Source organism: Salvelinus alpinus, chromosome 14 (assembly GCF_045679555.1).
Source record: "Salvelinus alpinus chromosome 14, SLU_Salpinus.1, whole genome shotgun sequence".
Taxonomy (NCBI): Eukaryota; Metazoa; Chordata; class Actinopteri; order Salmoniformes; family Salmonidae; genus Salvelinus; species Salvelinus alpinus.
In genome coordinates, this window is record NC_092099.1 from 46,599,996 (window position 1) to 46,620,505 (window position 20,510).

Sequence of the window (20,510 nt, forward strand, 5' to 3'; positions counted from 1 at the left end):
CCTACCAAAGTCCATTTGATGTCACAAAGCGGTCCAGTACTTTATCCTCTCATGCTGTCCTGGTTTACAGAAGAGGATGTCTTCCTAAGTTGACCCCCCATAAACGTAACAGACATATACCAGGAAATGTGCCAGGCCCGCCACGTCTGTTGACTCATCCAGCTGGAACGCATAGAATTCACTGGCTTGTATGCAAAGCAGTAATTGTTTCAAAACATCTCCTGTCATGTCATTGATGCGTCGTGAAACAGTGTTGTTTGATGAAGGCGTTGTCTGTATAGTTCTTTTGGCCTTTCCCCCAGCATTGTCCCAGCCATATCCGCTGCAGCAAGAAGAATGAAGTCCTCCACAATAGTATGGGGCTTGCCTGTCCTAGCTCCTCGGTAGCTCACCATATAAGACTCTTCTAGCCCCTTCTTATTAATGGTATCTGTTGCTTTTATACATTCACGTCATTTACGTCATTTAGCAGACGCTCTTATCCAGAGCGACTTACAAATTGGAAAGTTCATACATATTCATCCTGGTCCCCCCGTGGGGAATGAACCCACAACCCTGGCGTTGCAAGCGCCATGCTCTACCAACTGAGCCACACGGGACCACGTATACATGTCTTACCACTCGAAAGTCGTCTTAATTCTCGCTCAAAAAACTCCCGTGGCTTATTTTTCAAATTGGCATGTTTTGTTAATAAAGAGTGAAGGTTTCATCGTGTTGTGAGATAGTACTTTTGCACATATAACACACTGTGGCTGAGGAAAGGCACTACTCCCAATATAAGTGAACCCCAAATCAATGTAGTTCTCGTCATATTTGCGCCTCTTCGATGGTCCAACGTCCCTGTCTGTTGTTCGGTGCTTTCCCGGATAAGAGGGCAGTAGCTCTTCGGCTGCATCAGATTCACAACTGTCAGTGTCCATGCTAGCTGGGCTAACAACAAATTTAGAATTACTGACGCTAGCATTGGATGTGCTCGTGGAAGCAGAACAACTTGTCGTTATTGCTGGTAGTAGCAGTACCACCAGTAGAGCTGGTGTGTGTCTCTATGGACGCGGGCCTTACTTTTTTTTAACCATTAATACATTTTCCGAGTTAACGGAATGAACAGCAGCTACGTTTGGCTACATACGGACCGTTAGTGGAAATGTAGGTGGCAGGTACCGCTAGTGGTTAGAGTGTTGGACTAGTAACTGAAATGTTGCAAGATCAAATCCCCGAGCTGACAAGGTAAAAATCTGTTGTTCTGCCCCTGAACAAGGCAGTTAACCCACTGTCCTAGGCTGTCATTGTAAATAAGAATTTCTTCAAAAGTGACTTGCCTAGATAAAATAATAACAATAATGTGATTGGATGTTAGTTATTTGACTAGGCTACTTGTATTTGACATTGTGTTATTATTTTGCTGAACACTAGATTTAATTTAGGTTTAATTAGATTTTTGGCAGAGAAACAAATCTACTCAGGCGAGAAAAAAAGCTCCCCCAAATGTATAGCCCCGTTGGAATTTGTTTATATATATATATATATATTGTATGTATATATATATATATATACAGTTGAAGTCGGAAGTTTACATACACTTAGGTTGGAGTCATTAAAACTCATTTTTCAACCACTCCACAAATTTCTTGTTAACAGACTATAGTTTTGGCAAGTCGGTGAGGAAATCTACTTTGTGCATGACACAAGTAATTTTTCCAATAATTGTTTACAGACAGATTCATTCAATTATAATTCACTCTATCACAATTCCAGTGGGTCAGAAGTTTACATACACTAAATTTAAATAGCTTGGAAGATTCCAGAAATTGATGTCATGGCTTTAGAAGCTTCTGATAGGCTAATTGACATAATTTGAGTCAATTGGAGGTGTACCTGTGGATGTATTTCAAGGCCTATCTTCAAACTCAGTGCCTCTTTGCTTGACATCATGGGACAATCAAAAGACATCAGCCAAGACCTCAGAAAATAAATTGTAGACCTACACAAGTCTGGTTCATCCTTGGGAGCAATTTCCAAATGCCTGAAGGTACCACGTTCATCTGTACAAACAATAGTACGTAAGTTTAAACACCATGGGACCACGCAGCCGTCATACCGCTCAGGAAGGAGATGCGTGCGTTCTGTCTCCTAGAGATGAACGTACTTTGGTGTGAAAAGTGCAAATCAATCCCAGAACAACAGCGAAGGACCTTGTGAAGATGCTGGAGGAAACAGGTACAAAAGTATCTATATCCACATAACCTGAAAGGCCGCTCAGCAAGGAAGAAGCCACTGCTCCAAAACTGCCATGAAAAAGCCAGACTACAGTTTGCAACTGCACATTGGGAAAAAGATGGTACCTTTTTGAGAAATGTCCTCTGGTGTGATGAAACAACAACAGAACTGTTTGGCCATAATTACCATCGTTATGTTTGGAGGAAAAAGGGGGAGTGTCACGACTTCCGCCGAAGTCGGTTCCTCTCCTGGTTCGGGCGGCGTTCGGTGGTCGACGTCACTGGTCATCGCCGATCCAACTTTCATTTTCCATTTGTTTTGTCTTGTTTTCCCACACACCTGGTTCACATTTCCCTCATTACTTATCGTGTATTTAACCCTCATGTCTGTGTGTGAAATTGTTTGTTGTAAGTGCTTGTACACATTGTGCGTGATGGGTTTTGTACCCATATTTTGTTATTTCTGGATGCCGTTGGTTTTGATAATTAAACTGCTCCGGTTATTACCCAGTTCTGCTCTCCTGCGTCTGACTTCCCTGCCACCAGTTACGCACCCCTTACAGGGAGGCTTGCAAGCCGAAGAACACCATCCCAACCGTGAAGCATGGGTGTGGCAGCATCATGTTGTAGGGTGCTTTGCTGCAGGAGGGACTGGTGTACTTCACAAAATAGATGACATCATGAGGCAGGAAAATTGTGGATATATTGAAGAAACATCTCAAGACATCAGTCAGGAAGTTAAAGCTTGGTCGCAAATGGGTCTTCCAAATGGACAATGACCCCAAGCATACTTCCAAAGTTGTGGCAAAATGGCTTAAGCACAACAAAGTCAAGGTATTGGAGTGGCCATCACAAAGCCCTGACCTCAATCCTATAGAAAATCTGTGGGCAGCACTGAAAAAGCATGTGCGAGCAAGGAGGCCTACAAACCTGACTCAGTTACACCAGCTCTGTCAGGAGGAATGGGCCAAAATTCACCCAACTTATTGTGGGAAGCTTGTGGAAGGCTACCCGAAACGTTTGACCCAAATTAAACAATTTAAAGGCAATGCTACCAAATACTAATTGAGTGTATGTAAACTTCTGACCCACTGTGAATGTGATGAAAGAAATAAAAGCTGAAATAAATCATTCTCTCTACTATTATTCTGACATTTCACATTCTTAAAATAAAGTGGTGATCCTAACAGAACTAAGACAGGGAATTTTTACTAGGATTAAATGTCAGGAATTGTGAAAAATGTAGTTTAAATGTATTTAGTTAAGGTGTATGTAAACTTCCGCCTTTAACTGTATATATACAGTGGGGAGAACAAGTATTTGATACACTGCCGATTTTGCAAGTTTTCCTACTTACAAAGCATGTAGAGGTCTGTAATTTTTATCATAGGTACACTTCAACTGTGGGAGACGGAATCTAAAACAAAAATCCAGAAAATCACATTGTAGGATTTTTAAGTAATTAATTTGCATTTTATTGCATGACATAAGTATTTGATACATCAGAAAAGCAGAACTTAATATTTGGTACAGAAACCTTTGTTTGCAATTACAGAGATCATACGTTTCCTGTAGTTCTTGACCAGGTTTGCACACACTGCAGCAGGGATTTTGGCCCACTCCTCCATACAGACCTTCTCCAGATCCTTCAGGTTTCGGGGCTGTCGCTGGGCAATACGGACTTTCAGCTCCTTCCAAAGATTTTCTATTGGGTTCAGGTCTGGAGACTGGCTAGGCCACTCCAGGACCTTGAGATGCTTCTTACGGAGCCACTCCTTAGTTGCCCTGGCTGTGTGTTTCGGGTCGTTGTCATGCTGGAAGACCCAGCCACGACCCATCTTCAATGCTCTTACTGAGGGAAGGAGGTTGTTGGCCAAGATCTCGCGATACATGGCCCCATACATCCTCCCCTCAATACGGTGCAGTCGTCCTGTCCCCTTTGCAGAAAAGCATCCCCAAAGAATGATGTTTCCACCTCCATGCTTCACGGTTGGGATGGTGTTCTTGGGGTTGTACTCATCCTTCTTCTTCCTCCAAACACGGCGAGTGGAGTTTAGACCAAAAAGCTCAATTTTTGTCTCATCAGACCACATGACCTTCTCCCACTCCTCCTCTGGATCATCCAGAGGGTCATTGGCAAACTTCAGACGGGCCTGGACATGCACTGGCTTGAGCAAGCGGACCTTGCGTGCACTGCAGGATTTTAATCCATGACGGCGTAGTGTGTTACTAATGGTTTTCTTTGAGACTGTGATCCCAGCTCTCTTCAGGTCATTGACCAGGTCCTGCCGTGTAGTTCTGGGCTGATCCCTCACCTTCCTCATGATCATTGATGCCCCACGAGGTGAGATCTTGCATGGAGCCCCAGACCGAGGGTGATTGACCGTCATCTTGAACTTCTTCCATTTTCGAATAATTGCGCCAACAGTTGTTGCCTTCTCACCAAGCTGCTTGCCTATTGTCCTGTAGCCCATCCCAGCCTTGTGCAGGTCTACAATTTACCCCTGATGTCCTTACACATCTCTCTGGTCTTGGCTATTGTGGAGAGGTTGGAGTCTGTTTGATTGAGTGTGTGGACAGGTGTCTTTTATACAGGTAACGAGCTCAAACAGGTGCAGTTAATACAGGTAATGAGTGGAGAACAGGTGGGCTTCTTAAAGAAAAACTAACAGGTCTGTGAGAGCCGGAATTCTTCCTGGTCGGTAGGTGATCAAATACTTATGTCATGCAATAAAATGCAAATTAATTACTTAAAAATCCTACAATGTGATTTTCTGGATTTTTGTTTTAGATTCCGTCTCTCACAGTTGAAGTGTACCTATGATAAAAATTACAGACCTCTACATGCTTTGTAAGTAGGAAAACCTGCAAAATCGGCAGTGTATCAAATACTTGTTCTCCCCACTGTATATATATGAGAGAGAGATAGAGCGAGCAGAATAATCTATCTGGTGATGGGTCCTTACCACAGTCACCACCTCCAAGTCCTTCAGATAGGTCCTCTCTGTGGTCAGCAGCTCCTTGGCGATAAAGTAGGCCTTGTCGGTAGGGAACCTCTGTGAAGGAAAGAGGACAGACTATTTTAACTGTGCAGAGACAACACTACTAACACAGTAAGCTGGAGACTGTGTCATGGGTCATTTTCCACATTTTGAATAATCAATTCCAGTGTTAGACATGTAGCCCAGATACATCAGACTTGGTACAGGGTACACAGCACTCGTCCCTGTGGAGAGTTATTTAGGTAATCTCGGTCCTCTGCTATTTTAGGTATGTATATGTGACTGGAGCCTCTTTGAAGCTGGTGATGGTAATTGGAGATTTAAAATCACAATCACACAGCAACTAGCACATCAATGCCTTTCTAGCTGTAATCATGTTACATTGGGCCCTCTCTGGACCACAAACCTTCCTCCGAACCTCATCTTCATCGTCGGTGCGCACACTGCCAGCGTCGTTGAGCAAGGGACTGGTGAGGGGAGAGGGCTGCCGAACGTCCGGACTGTGACCACAGAGTTCGACCGGCATCTGACCGTTGACAACGCCATGGGAGTTAACGGAGAAGGCGGAGGGATGAGGGCTGTTGGACACCACCCCTGTTGACGGAATGGAGAGGGGGAAGAGAAAGAGAGTCAGCTGAAGAAGTTAAATTAAATCCATAAATATCTGCAACATGATTCATGTCTCTAATATCCAGACAGCTCTAATGCTCTTCTCTCTCTCTCTAATATCCAGACAGCTCTAATGCTCTTCTCTCTCTCTAATATCCAGACAGCTCTAATGCTCTTCTCTCTCTCTCTAATATCCAGACATCTCTAATGCTCTTCTCTCTCTAATATCCAGACATCTCTAATGCTCTTCTCTCTCTCTAATATCCAGACAGCTCTAATGCTCTTCTCTCTCTCTAATATCCAGACATCTCTAATGCTCTTCTCTCTCTAATATCCAGACAGCTCTAATGCTCTTCTCTCTCTAATATCCAGACAGCTCTAATGCTCTTCTCTCTCTCTAATATCCAGACAGCTCTAATGCTCTTCTCTATCTCTCTAATATCCAGAAATCTCTAATGCTCTTCTCTCTCTAATATCCAGACAGCTCTAATGCTCTTCTCTCTCTCTCTAATATCCAGACAGCTCTAATGCTCTTCTCTCTCTCTCTAATATCCAGACAGCTCTAATGCTCTTCTCTCTCTAATATCCAGACAGCTCTAATGCTCTTCTCTCTCTAATATCCAGACATCTCTAATGCTCTTCTCTCTCTAATATCCAGACATCTCTAATGCTCTTCTCTCTCTAATATCCAGACAGCTCTAATGCTCTTCTCTCTCTAATGTCCACACAGCTCTAATGTTCTTCTCTCTCTCTAATGTCCACACAGCTCTAATGCTCTTCTCTCTCTCTAAGGTCCAGACATCTCTAATGCTCTCTCTCTAAAATCCAGACAGCTCTAATGCTCTTCTCTCTCTAAAACCCAGACAGCTTTAATGCTCTTCTCTCTCTAAGGTCCAGACAGCTCTAATGCTCTTCTCTCTCTCTAATATCCAGACATCTCTAATGCTCTTCTCTCTCTAATATCCAGACATCTCTAATGCTCTTCTCTCTTTAATATCCAGACAGCTCTAATGCTCTTCTCTCTCTAATATCCAGACAGCTCTAATGCTCTTCTCTCTGTAATATCCAGACAGCTCTAATGCTCTTCTCTCTCTAATATCCAGACATCTCTAATGATCTTCTCTCTCTAATATCCAGACATCTCTAATGCTCTTCTCTCTCTAATATCCAGACAGCTCTAATGCTCTTCTCTCTAATATCCAGACATCTCTAATGCTCTTCTCTCTCTAATATCCAGACATCTCTAATGCTCTTCTCTCTCTAATATCCAGACATCTCTAATGCTCTTCTCTCTCTAATATCCAGACATCTCTAATGCTCTTCTCTCTCTAATATCCAGACATATATAATGCTCTTCTCTCTCTAATATCCAGACATCTCTAATGCTCTTCTCTCTCTCTAAGGTCCAGACAGCTCTAATGCTCTTCTCTCTCTCTAATATCCAGACAGCTCTAATGCTCTTCTCTCTCTAAAACCCAGACAGCTTTAATGCTCTTCTCTCTCTAAGGTCCAGACAGCTCTAATGCTCTTCTCTCTCTCTAATATCCAGACATCTCTAATGCTCTTCTCTCTCTAATATCCAGACATCTCTAATGCGCTTCTCTCTCTAATATCCAGACAGCTCTAATGCTCTTCTCTCTTTAATATCCAGACAGCTCTAATGCTCTTCTCTCTCTAATATCCAGACAGCTCTAATGCTCTTCTCTCTCTAATATCCAGACATCTCTAATGCTCTTCTCTCTCTAATATCCAGACATCTCTAATGCTCTTCTCTCTCTAATATCCAGACAGCTCTAATGCTCTTCTCTCTCTAATATCCAGACATCTCTAATGCTCTTCTCTCTCTAATATCCAGACAGCTCTAATGCTCTTCTTTCTCTAATATCCAGACATCTCTAATGCTCTTCTCTCTCTAATATCCAGACAGCTCTAATGCTCTTCTCTCTCTAATATCCAGACATATATAATGCTCTTCTCTCTCTAATATCCAGACATCTCTAATGCTCTTCTCTCTCTAATATCCAGACAGCTCTAATGCTCTTCTCTCTCTAATATCCAGACATCTCTAATGCTCTTCTCTCTCTAATATCCAGACATCTCTAATGCTCTTCTCTCTCTAATATCCAGACATCTCTAATGCTCTTCTCGCTCTAATGTCCAGACATCTCTAATGCTCTTCTCTCTCTAATATCCAGACATCTCTAATGCTCTTCTCTCTCTAATATCCAGACATCTCTAATGCTCTTCTCTCTCTAATATCCAGACATCTCTAATGCTCTTCTCTCTCTAATATCCAGACATCTCTAATGCTCTTCTCTCTCTAATATCCAGACAGCTCTAACGCTCTTCTCTCTCTGATGTCCAGACAGCTCTAATGCTCTTCTCTCTCTAATATCCAGACAGCTCTAATGCTCTTCTCTCTCTGATGTCCAGACAGCTCTAATGCTCTTCTCTCTCTAATATCCAGACAGCTCTAATGCTCTTCTCTCTCTGATGTCCAGACAGCTCTAATGCTCTTCTCTCTCTAATATCCAGACAGCTCTAATGCTCTTCTCTCTCTGATGTCCAGACAGCTCTAATGCTCTTCTCTCTCTAATATCCAGACAGCTCTAATGCTCTTCTCTCTCTCTAATATCCAGACAGCTCTAATGCTCTTCTCTCTCTAATATCCAGACATCTCTAATGCTCTTCTCTCTCTAATATCCAAACAGCTCTAATGCTCTTCTCTCTCTAATATCCAGACAGCTCTAATGCTCTTCTCTCTCTAATATCCAGACATCTCTAATGCTCTTCTCGCTCTAATATCCAGACATCTCTAATGCTCTTCTCTCTCTAATATCCAGACAGCTCTAATGCTCTTCTCTCTCTAATATCCAGACATATATAATGCTCTTCTCTCTCTAATATCCAGACATCTCTAATGCTCTTCTCTCTCTAATATCCAGACATATATAATGCTCTTCTCTCTCTAATATCCAGACATCTCTAATGCTCTTCTCTCTCTAATATCCAGACAGCTCTAATGCTCTTCTCTCTCTAATATCCAGACATCTCTAATGCTCTTCTCTCTCTAATATCCAGACATCTCTAATGCTCTTCTCTCTCTAATATCCAGACATCTCTAATGCTCTTCTCGCTCTAATGTCCAGACAGCTCTAATGCTCTTCTCTCTCTAATATCCAGACATCTCTAATGCTCTTCTCTCTCTAATATCCAGACATCTCTAATGCTCTTCTCTCTCTAATATCCAGACAGCTCTAACGCTCTTCTCTCTCTGATGTCCAGACAGCTCTAATGCTCTTCTCTCTCTAATATCCAGACAGCTCTAATGCTCTTCTCTCTCTGATGTCCAGACAGCTCTAATGCTCTTCTCTCTCTAATATCCAGACAGCTCTAATGCTCTTCTCTCTCTGATGTCCAGACAGCTCTAATGCTCTTCTCTCTCTAATATCCAGACAGCTCTAATGCTCTTCTCTCTCTGATGTCCAGACAGCTCTAATGCTCTTCTCTCTCTAATATCCAGACAGCTCTAATGCTCTTCTCTCTCTCTAATATCCAGACAGCTCTAATGCTCTTCTCTCTCTAATATCCAGACATCTCTAATGCTCTTCTCTCTCTAATATCCAGACAGCTCTAATGCTCTTCTCTCTCTAATATCCAGACAGCTCTAATGCTCTTCTCTCTCTAATATCCAGACATCTCTAATGCTCTTCTCTCTCTCTCTAATATCCAGACAGCTCTAATGCTCTTCTCTCTCTAATATCCAGACATCTCTAATGCTCTTCTCTCTCTAATATCCAGACATCTCTAATGCTCTTCTCTCTCTAATATCCAGACATCTCTAATGCTCTTCTCGCTCTAATGTCCAGACAGCTCTAATGCTCTTCTCTCTCTAATATCCAGACATCTCTAATGCTCTTCTCTCTCTAATATCCAGACATCTCTAATGCTCTTCTCTCTCTAATATCCAGACAGCTCTAACGCTCTTCTCTCTCTGATGTCCAGACAGCTCAAATGCTCTTCTCTCTCTAATATCCAGACAGCTCTAATGCTCTTCTCTCTCTGATGTCCAGACAGCTCTAATGCTCTTATCTCTCTAATATCCAGACACCTCTAATGCTCTTCTCTCTCTGATGTCCAGACAGCTCTAATGCTCTTCTCTCTCTAATATCCAGACAGCTCTAATGCTCTTCTCTCTCTCTAATATCCAGACATCTCTAATGCTCTTCTCTCTCTAATATCCAGACATCTCTAATGCTCTTCTCTCTCTAATATCCAGACAGCTCTAATGCTCTTCTCTCTCTAATATCCAGACAGCTCTAATGCTCTTCTCTCTCTAATATCCAGACATCTCTAATGCTCTTCTCTCTCTCTCTAATATCCAGACATCTCTAATGCTCTTCTCTCTCTAATGTCCAGACATCTCTAATGCTCTTCTCTCTCCCTCTAATATCCAGACATCTCTAATGCTCTTCTCTCTCTAATGTCCAGACAGCTCTAATGCTCTCTCTCTCTCTAATATCCAGACAGCTCTAAGGCTCTCTCTCTAATGTCGAGACAGTTCTAATGCTCTTCTCTCTCTAATGTCCAGACAGCTCTAATGCTCTTCTCTCTCTGATGTCCAGACAGCTCTAATGCTCTTCTCTCTCTAATATCCAGACAGCTCTAATGCTCTTCTCTCTCTGATGTCCAGACAGCTCTAATGCTCTTCTCTCTTTAATATCCAGACAGCTCTAATGCTCTTCTCTCTCTAATATCCAGACATCTCTAATGCTCTTCTCTCTCTAATATCCAGACATCTCTAATGCTTTTCTCTCTCTAATATCCAGACATCTCTAATGCTCTTCTCTCTCTAATATCCAGACAGCTCTAATGCTCTTCGCTCTCTAATATCCAGACAGCTCTAATGCTCTTCTCTCTCTCTCTAATATCCAGACAGCTCTAATGCTCTTCTCTCTCTCTAATATCCAGACATCTCTAATGCTCTTCTCTCTCTCTAAGGTCCAGACAGCTCTAATGCTCTTCTCTCTCTAATGTCCAGACATCTCTAATGCTCTTCTCTCTCCCTCTAATATCCAGACATCTCTAATGCTCTTCTCTCTCTAATGTCCAGACAGCTCTAATGCTCTCTCTCTCTCTAATATCCAGACAGCTCTAAGGCTCTCTCTCTAATGTCGAGACAGTTCTAATGCTCTTCTCTCTCTAATGTCCAGACAGCTCTAAGGCTCTTCCCTCTCGCTCTAATGTCTGGGATTTCAGCATGATAGATCAGATGTTGGGTTGAATACAGTATTATGACTGAGTAGAATCGCTTACCTAAATCCCCTACACTGCCACCATGTTCACTAGGATGTTCACTAGGATGTTCACTAGGATGTTCACTAGGATGTTCACTAGGATGTTCACGAGGATGTTCACTAGGATGTTCACTAGGGAAACTTGATTGCATACTTGCCCACCACTGTCTCCTGTCCTCTGATAGCACCACGTTGGCATGAACAAAACAATGAATTAACCAGCAACATCTCTGGTGAACGTCTGATCCTACAGTTCTACACACTAGGATGGAGGAGACAGCCGTGACAAGCAGCACGGAATACCACACACAGCCACGAGACACAAATGAGTCTATAGAACACACTATACATACAGATATATAACAGAGCTATGCTACATCTACAACATCACAGGAGGATGGGAGGGGACTAGCATCTAGAATGACAACGAGACAATGTCGGGGGTCATTATAAAAGAAGATTCTGGACTCCCACTTCATAAAGGTAAACTTTATTGTCACTAGTGCATAACTGTATACAATGTTAAAAAGTGTAAAAAGTCTCTGGGGAAAAAGAAAAGATGGTCAAATGGGTATCAGAGCCCAGTGAGTGTCAAAAAGAACCTGAAGATGCTACCATAGTATTCAACGTGTTATGGATGGAGACTGTAGTATTCAACGTGTTATGAATAGACTGTAGTATTCAACGTGTTATGGATGGAGACTGTAGTATTCAACGTGTTATGGATGGAGACTGCAGTATTCAACGTGTTATGGATGGAGACTGTAGTATTCAACGTGTTATGGATGGAGACTGTAGTATTCAACGTGTTATGGATGGAGACTGTAGTATTCAACGTGTTATGGATGGAGACTGTAGTATTCAACGTGTTATGAATAGACTGTAGTATTCAACGTGTTATGGATGGAGACTGTAGTATTCAACGTGTTATGGATGGAGACTGCAGTATTCAACGTGTTATGGATGGAGACTGTAGTATTCAACGTGTTATGGATGGAGACTGTAGTATTCAACGTGTTATGGATGGAGACTGTAGTATTCAACGTGTTATGGATGGAGACTGTAGTATTCAACGTGTTATGGATGGAGACTGTAGTATTCAACGTGTTATGGATGGAGACTGTAGTATTCAACGTGTTATGGATGGAGACTGTATTATTCAACATGTTATGGATGGAGACTGTAGTATTCAACGTGTTATGGATGGAGACTGTATTATTCAACATGTTATGGATGGAGACTGTAGTATTCAACGTGTTATGGATGGAGACTGTATTATTCAACATGTTATGGATGGAGACTGTAGTATTCAACGTGTTATGGATGGAGACTGTATTATTCAACGTGTTATGGATGGAGACTGTAGTATTCAACGTGTTATGGATGGAGACTGTAGTATTCAACGTGTTATGGATGGAGACTGTAGTATTCAACGTGTTATGGATGGAGACTGTAGTATTCAACGTGTTATGGATGGAGACTGTAGTATTCAACGTGTTATGGATGGAGACTGTAGTTTTCAACGTGTTATGGATGGAGACTGTAGTATTCAACGTGTTATGGATGGAGACTGTAGTATTCAACGTGTTATGGATGGAGACTGTAGTATTCAACGTGTTATGAATGGAGACTGTAGTATTCAACGTGTTATGGATGGAGACTGTAGTATTCAACGTGTTATGAATGGAGACAGTAGTATTCAACGTGTTATGGATGGAGACTGTAGTTTTCAACGTGTTATGGATGGAGACTGTAGTATTCAACGTGTTATGGATGGAGACTGTAGTATTCAACGTGTTATGGATGGGGACTGTAGTATTCAACGTGTTATGGATGGAGACTGTAGTATTCAACGTGTTATGAATAGACTGTAGTATTCAACGTGTTATGGATGGAGACTGTAGTATTCAACGTGTTATGGATGGAGACTGTAGTATTCAACGTGTTATGGATGGAGACTGTAGTATTCAACGTGTTATGGATGGAGACTGTAGTATTCAACGTGTTATGAATGGAGACTGTAGTATTCAACGTGTTATGAATGGAGACAGTAGTATTCAACGTGTTATGGATGGAGACTGTAGTATTCAACGTGTTATGAATGGAGACTGTAGTATTCAACGTGTTATGGATGGAGACTGTAGTATTCAACGTGTTATGGATGGAGACTGTAGTATTCAACGTGATATGGATGGAGACTGTGGTATTCAACGTGTTATGGATGGAGACTGTAGTATTCAACGTGTTATGGATGGAGACTGTAGTATTCAACGTGTTATGGAAGTGAGTGAGTGAGTGAGTGAGTGAGTGAGTGAGTGAGTGAGTGAGTGAGTGAGTGAGTGAGAGAGAGAGAGAGAGAGTGAGAGAGAGAAAAGGTGAAAGAGCAGCAAGTAAAGTTTTTGAATTGACAACTAGCATATTCTGGGACCTGGCTAACAGTAAGTGTCACAAAGCACAAAGTGCTAATGTGACCCAGAATAATGTCTTTATACAATTTTACTGATGATATTACTTCATTATTACTTTATTAAAACAATATTACTACTGTTATTACTCCATTATTACTACTGTTATTACTCCATTATTACTACTGTTATTACTCCATTATTACTACTGTTATTACTCCATCATTACTACTGTTATTACTACTGTTATTACTCCATTATTACTACTGTTATTACTCCATTATTACTACTGTTATTACTACTGTTATTACTTCATTATTACTACTGTTATTACTACTGTTATTACTTCATTATTACTACTGTTATTACTCCATTATTACTACTGTTATTACTCCATTATTACTACTGTTATTACTTCATTATTACTACTGTTATTACTCCATTATTACTACTGTTATTACTCCATTATTACTACTGTTATTACTACTGTTATTACTTCATTATTACTACTGTTATTACTCCATTATTACTACTGCTATTACTCCATTATTACTACTGTTATTACTCCATTATTACTACTGTTATTACTCCATTATTACTACTGTTATTACTCCATTATTACTACTGTTATTACCTCATTATTACTACTGTTATTACTCCATTATTACTACTGTTATTACTCCATTATTACTACTGTTATTACTTCATTATTACTACTGTTATTACTCCATTATTACTACTGTTTTTACTCCATTATTACTACTGTTATTACTCCCTTATTACTAATGTTATTACTTCATTATTACTACTGTTATTACTCCATTATTACTACTGTTATTACTCCATTATTACTACTGTTATTACTCCATTATTACTACTGTTATTACTCCCTTATTACTAATGTTATTACTTCATTATTAGTACCGTTATTACTCCATTATTGCCACTGTTATTACTTTATTAATACATTATCACTGTGAGTGATGTCTGCCTGCCACTGTCTTGTCTGTTGTGAGTGATGTCTGCCTGCTACTGTCTTGTCTGCTGTGAGTGATGTCTGCCTGCTCCGGTCTTGTCTGCTGTGAGTGATGTCTGCCTGCTCCGGTCTTGTCTGCTGTGAGTGATGTCTGCCTGCCACTGTCTTGTCTGCTGTGAGTGATGTCTGCCTGCTCCGGTCTTGTCTGTTGTGAGTGATGTCTGCCTGCTCCGGTCTTGTCTGCTGTGAGTGATGTCTGCCTGCTCCGGTCTTGTCTGTTGTGAGTGTGGTCTGAACGGGTGAAATGTTAAAGTAGGTAGCAGTGAGAGAGTGAGGTGAGGGTACATACAGTACATAGTGTAACATCCAGAAAGCATGAACACCCCTGCCTGAGCCCTGGGTTAGCCTCTTGGACATGGGTTAGCCTCTTGGACATGGGTTAGCCTCTTGGACATGGGTTAGCCTCTTGGACATGGGTTAGCCTCTTGGACATGGGTTAGCCTCTTGGACATGGGTTAGCCTCTTGGACATGGGTTAGCCTCTTGGACATGCAATGGAACCAAGCCCGGCCCACATGGTGACACCAGCAGTTAAGACTAGCTCACACAAGCCCGGCCTATAGACACATGAGTTTAAGACAAGCTCACAGTGTATTACGATACACTGAGTGTACAAAACATTAAGGACACCTGCTCTGACCAGGTCAATCTAGGTTGAACGCTATGATTCCTTATTGATGTCACTTATTCAATCCTTTTCAATCAGTGTAGTTGAAGGGGGAGGAGACAGGATTTTTTAAGCCTTGAGACAATTGAGACATGGATTGTGTATGCGTGCCTTTCAGAGGGTGAATGGGCAAGACAAAACATTTAAGTGCCTTTGAACAGGGTATGGTAGTAGATGCCAGGTGCACCGTTTTTTGTCAAGAACTGCAACGCTGTTGGGTTTTTCACACTCAACAGTTTCCCGTGTGTATCAAGAACGGTCCACCACCCAAAGGACATCCAGCCAATTTAACACAACTGCGGGAAACATTGGAGTCAACATGGACCAGCATCCCTGTGGAACACTTTTGACACCTTGTAGAGTCCATGTCCCGATGAATTGAGTCTATTCTGAGGGCACCCGGGTGGTGGGTCCAACTCAATATGAGGACGGTGTTCCTAATGTTTCGTATACTCAGTGTAAGAGTGGCAGGTAGCCTAGTGGTTAGAGCATTGGGCCAGTAACCGACAGCTTACTAAATCGAATCCCCGAACTGACAAGGTATAAATCTGTTGTTCTGCCCCTGAACAAGGCAGTTAACCCACTATTCCTAGGCCGTCATTGTAAATAAGAATTTGTTCTTAACTGACTTGCCAAGTTAAATAAAGGTTAAAAAAAAATTAGGTTTAGTCAATTATTTAGCATTCAATACAAATCCACAAATATCAGTTGTGTACAACAGCCCAACATCACAGAGCCACAAGACAGTGCTTGGTATGTCTGACTAGGTGCTCTTTTCCTCCAGTGATCCAGTAACCAACAGTTAAGTACCCTCATACTGTCCCCCCACGCTACCTGGAAGGCCGCAATTCATTGAGTAAAAACAACATTGAGTGACACTCAATAATTGTGTTATTATTTGCAGTTTATATTAATTTAGGACCAAGTTAATTAATAAAAAAACAATATCATAAAATGACACAACAGATAATAAATAGTATACGGTGCATTCGGAAAGTATTCAGACCCCCTTCCTTTTTCCACACTTTGTTTCGTTACAGCCTTACTCTAAAATTGATTAAATAAATAAAACATCTCATTAATCTACACACAATATCCCATGATGACAAAGTGAAAACAGGTTTTTAGAAATGTTTGCAAATTTCTACAAAATAAAACCAGAAAACCTTATTTACATAAGTATTCAGACCCTTTGCTATGAGACTCAAAATTGAGCTCAGGTGCATCCTGTTTCCATTGATCATCCTTGAGATGTTTCTACAACTTGATTGGAGTCCACCTGTGGTAAATTCAATTGATTGGACATGATTTGGAAATGCACACACCTGTCTATATAAAGGTCCCACAGTTGACAGTACATGTCAGAGCAAAAACCAAACCATGATGTCGAAGGAATTGTCTGTAGAGCTCCGAGACAGGATTGTGTTGAGGCACAGATCTGGGGAAGGGCACAAAAAATGTCTGCAGCACTGAAGTTCCACAAGAACACAGTGGCCTCCATCATTCTTAAATGGAATATGAGACCAAGATGGAGATGAGAAAAACGTCCAGGACAACCATATCTGCAGCACTCCACTAATCAGGCCTTTATGGTAGAGTGGCAAGACGGAAGCCACTCCTCAGTAAAAGGCACATGACAGTCCGCTTGGAGTTTGCCAAAAGGCACCTAAAGGACTCAGACCAAGGTGGTGGCAGCATCATGCTGTGGGGATGTTTTTCAGCGGTAGGCACTGTGAGACTAGTCAGGATCGAGGGAAAGATGAACGGAGCAAAGTACTGAGAGATCATTGATGAAAACCTGCTCCAGAGCGCTCAGGACCTCAGACTTGGGTGAAGGTTCACCTTCCAACAGGACAACGACCCTAAGCACACAGCCAAGACAACGCAGTAGTGGCTTCGGGACAAGTCTCTGAATGTCCTTGAGTGGCCCAGCCAGAGACCGGACTTGAACCCAATCAAACATCTCTGGAGAGACCTGAAAATAGCTGTGCAGCGACGCTCCCCATCCAACCTGACAGAGCTTGAGAGGATCTGCAGAGAAGAATGTGAGAAATCCCCTAATACAAATATGCCAAGCTTGTAGCGTCATACTCGGGGCAACAGGTAGCCTAGTGGTTAGAACGTTAGGCCAGTAACGGAAAGATTGCTCGATTGAATCCCCGAGCTGACAAGGTAAACATCTGTTGTTCTGCCCCCGAACAAGGCAGTTAACCCACTGTTCTTAGGCCGGCATTGTAAATAAGAATTTGTTCTTAAAACCTTTTCTCAATAGGGGGGCGCTATTTTCACTTTGTAAAAAATCGTGCCCAAATTAAACTGCCTCGTACTCAATTCTTGCTCGTACAATATGCATATTATTATTACTATTGGATAGAAAACACTCTCTAGTTTCTAAAACCGTTTGAATTATATCTGTGAGTAAAACAGAACTCATTTTGCAGCAAACTTCCATACAGGAAGTGAAAAATCTGAAATCGAGGCTCTGTTCCAGGGCCTACCTATTAATTTGCCTGAAATCTATGGATCTACATGCACTGCATACGCCTTCCACTAGATGTCAACAGGCAGTGAGAGGTGGAATGGGGTGTCTAGCTTGATCTGAGGCCGAACAAGAGCTTTTGGAATGACGTGTCTGGAATTTTCATTGTCTTGGAAGGCGCGAGAAGGAACCCCAGGTTGCGTTCTGAAAAGCTTTCGGTATACACGTTAGATATCTCCGGCTCTGATTTTATTTGATATATGTGACAAAAACATCATAAAGTAGTTATTTTAAACCGAGTTATATCAGTTTATTGAACGTTTATTGCGATTTTCGGCATTTTCTTTTCTTTGCGTTATGTGAAGTTGGGCACGTTTGCGCCACATGGCTAGCTTTGGTTGCTAATTCGACAGGAGAAGAGGACATTCTACAACCAAACAACGATTATTCTGGACAAAGGACAACTTGTACAACATTCTGATGGAAGCTCATCAAAAGTAGGAACCATTTATGATGTTATTTCGTATTTCTGTTGAAAATGTTTAGTCATATTTTCCGCCCTTATTTTGGGCGCTGTCTCGATATAACGTAAGCTGTATGTCGTACTAAAGTTATTTAAAAAAATCTAACACAGCGGTTGCATTAAGAACTAGTGTATCTTTCATTTGCTGTACAACATGTATTTTTTAGTAAAGTTTATGATGAGTTATTTGATTAGATTAGGTGACTCTCCAAGATTTCTCCGGACAATTTTGTGCATTTTGACTACGTATTCACATTGTAAAACCACGATTTGTACCGCTAAATATGCACATTTTCGAACAAAACATATATGTATTGTGTAATATGATGTTATAGGACTGTCATCTGATGAAGTTTGTCAAGGTTAGTGAATAAATTTATATTTTTGCTGTTTTTTTTCACTATCGCTACCTTTGCGGTGAATGAATGCGGTTGTGTGGTTGGCTATTGTAGTAAGCTAATATAATGCTATATTGTGTTTTCGCTGTAAAACACTTAAAAAATCTGAATTATTTGCTGGATTCACAAGATGTTTGTCTTTCATTTGCTGTACACCATGTATTTTTCATAAATGTTTTATGATGAGTATTTAGGTATTTCACGTTGCTCTCTGTAGTTATTCTAGCTGCTTTGGTGATATTTGTGATTGTAGCTGCAATGTAAAACTATGATTTATACCTGAAATATGCACATTTTTCGAACAAAACATAGATTTATTGTATAACATGTTATAAGACTGTCATCTGATGAAGTTGTTTCTTGGTTAGTGACTAATTCTATCTCTATTTGGTCGAATTTGTGATAGCTACCTATGCGGTAAAAAAATTGTGAAAATATGCGGTTGAGTCTTTTGCTATCGTGGTTAGCTAATAGAAATACATATTGTGTTTTCGCTGTAAAACATTTAAAAAATCGGAAATGATGGCTAGATTCACAAGATGTGTATCTTTCATTTGGTGTCTTGGACTTGTGATTTCATGATATTTATATGCTAGTATTTACTTGTGGCGCTATGCTAGGCTATGCTAGTCAGCTTTTTTGCTGATGAGGATGCTCCCGGATCCGGGATTGTGACCAAGTAGAAGTTTTAACTGACTTTGTCACGACTTCCGCCAAAGTCGGTCCCTCTCCTTGTTCGGGCGGCGTTCGTCATTCGAAGTCACCGGCCTTCTAGCCATCGCCGATCCACTTTTCATTTTCCATTTGTTTTGTCTTTGTCTTACACACCTGGTTTCAATTCCCCAATTACGTGTTCATTATTTAACCCTCTGTTCCCCCATGTTTGTTTGTGAGTAATTGATTGTCTTGTATACGGTCCGTTATTGTGGGTTTGGTATATTGTGTTGTATTTGTGAGGCCGATTACAGACTTGCCTAGTTAAATAAAGGTTCAAAATAAAATACCTGAGAAGACTTGATGCTGTAATCGCTGCCAAGGTTCTTCAACAAAGTATTGCGTAAAGGGTCTGACAACTTATGTGAATACATAAAAATAAAAAAAGTTTTTGCTTTGCCATTATGGGGTATTGTGTTTAGATTAATCAGGGAGAAAAATTATTTAATACATTTTTTGAATAAGGCTGTAACGTAACAAAATGTGGAAAAAGTGATGGGGTCTGAATACTTTCCGAGTGCACTGTATATACTGTATATATATACACATGGATACAGCTAAAAGCATCGATGCATGAGCTGAGAGACTTGGAGCTATGAGACGCTACCATCTTTCAGACCCACAACATGCATCACATACTGAAACCTGCCTTTATGTTCCCTAGTTCCTGTCATCCTGAACAAAGTCATTTCTCAATTCTCCAGTCCTATATTCTAGACCTCTGTAACCTCTGTTGACAGTTAACGGGATCACTGCAGTGAAGGAGACCCAGTTAAACCCTTTTGTTTTCTCTTCACACAGTCTGTGGCAGAACAGTAAAACATCAGGACAGTACAGGAACAGGTTAACATGCGTCCAGAGCAGGGAAATAGAGACAAGGTGAGACTTAACCCTATAAGCGCTGCATGCTGGTAGAACAGAACAGTGTTTCAATTGAACAAGAACATAAAAAAATAAAAAATAAAAAAGCATTGTGATATAAGGTCAATAAATCCTTAATCAAAATAATATACAGCAAAACAAAAGGACAAGGAGGAGAATGAAGCAAAGACAATCAGGGACAGCAAGAAAACAAAATAAACACAAAAGTGCAGAGTAATTCTGTAAGGGGAGAAAAGGGCAAACTAGTGAGATATGTAGACCCCTGGAGTTCGCTGAACAATAG

The 20,510-nt window shown here is 41.0% G+C and overlaps 1 protein-coding gene across 5 annotated transcripts in view; it reads right to left on the bottom strand.

The window, feature by feature from the left end:
* LOC139538981 (FERM, ARHGEF and pleckstrin domain-containing protein 1-like) overlaps positions 1-20,510 on the bottom strand; it is a 167,149-nt gene that overhangs the window by 30,486 nt on the left and 116,153 nt on the right. For 4 of the 5 annotated variants that reach the window (XR_011667840.1, XM_071341607.1, XM_071341604.1 and 1 more), the window contains 2 exons: positions 5,625-5,812; positions 5,183-5,272 (listed from right to left, as the gene is read on the bottom strand). Coding sequence is in view for 4 of the 5 variants with exons in the window: in XM_071341607.1 (XP_071197708.1) it covers positions 5,183-5,272; positions 5,625-5,812 (278 nt within the window). In the remaining variant the exon portion in view is untranslated. The remainder of the gene's footprint in view (positions 1-5,182; positions 5,273-5,624; positions 5,813-20,510) is intronic. The other variant, XM_071341606.1, reaches the window with a different exon arrangement.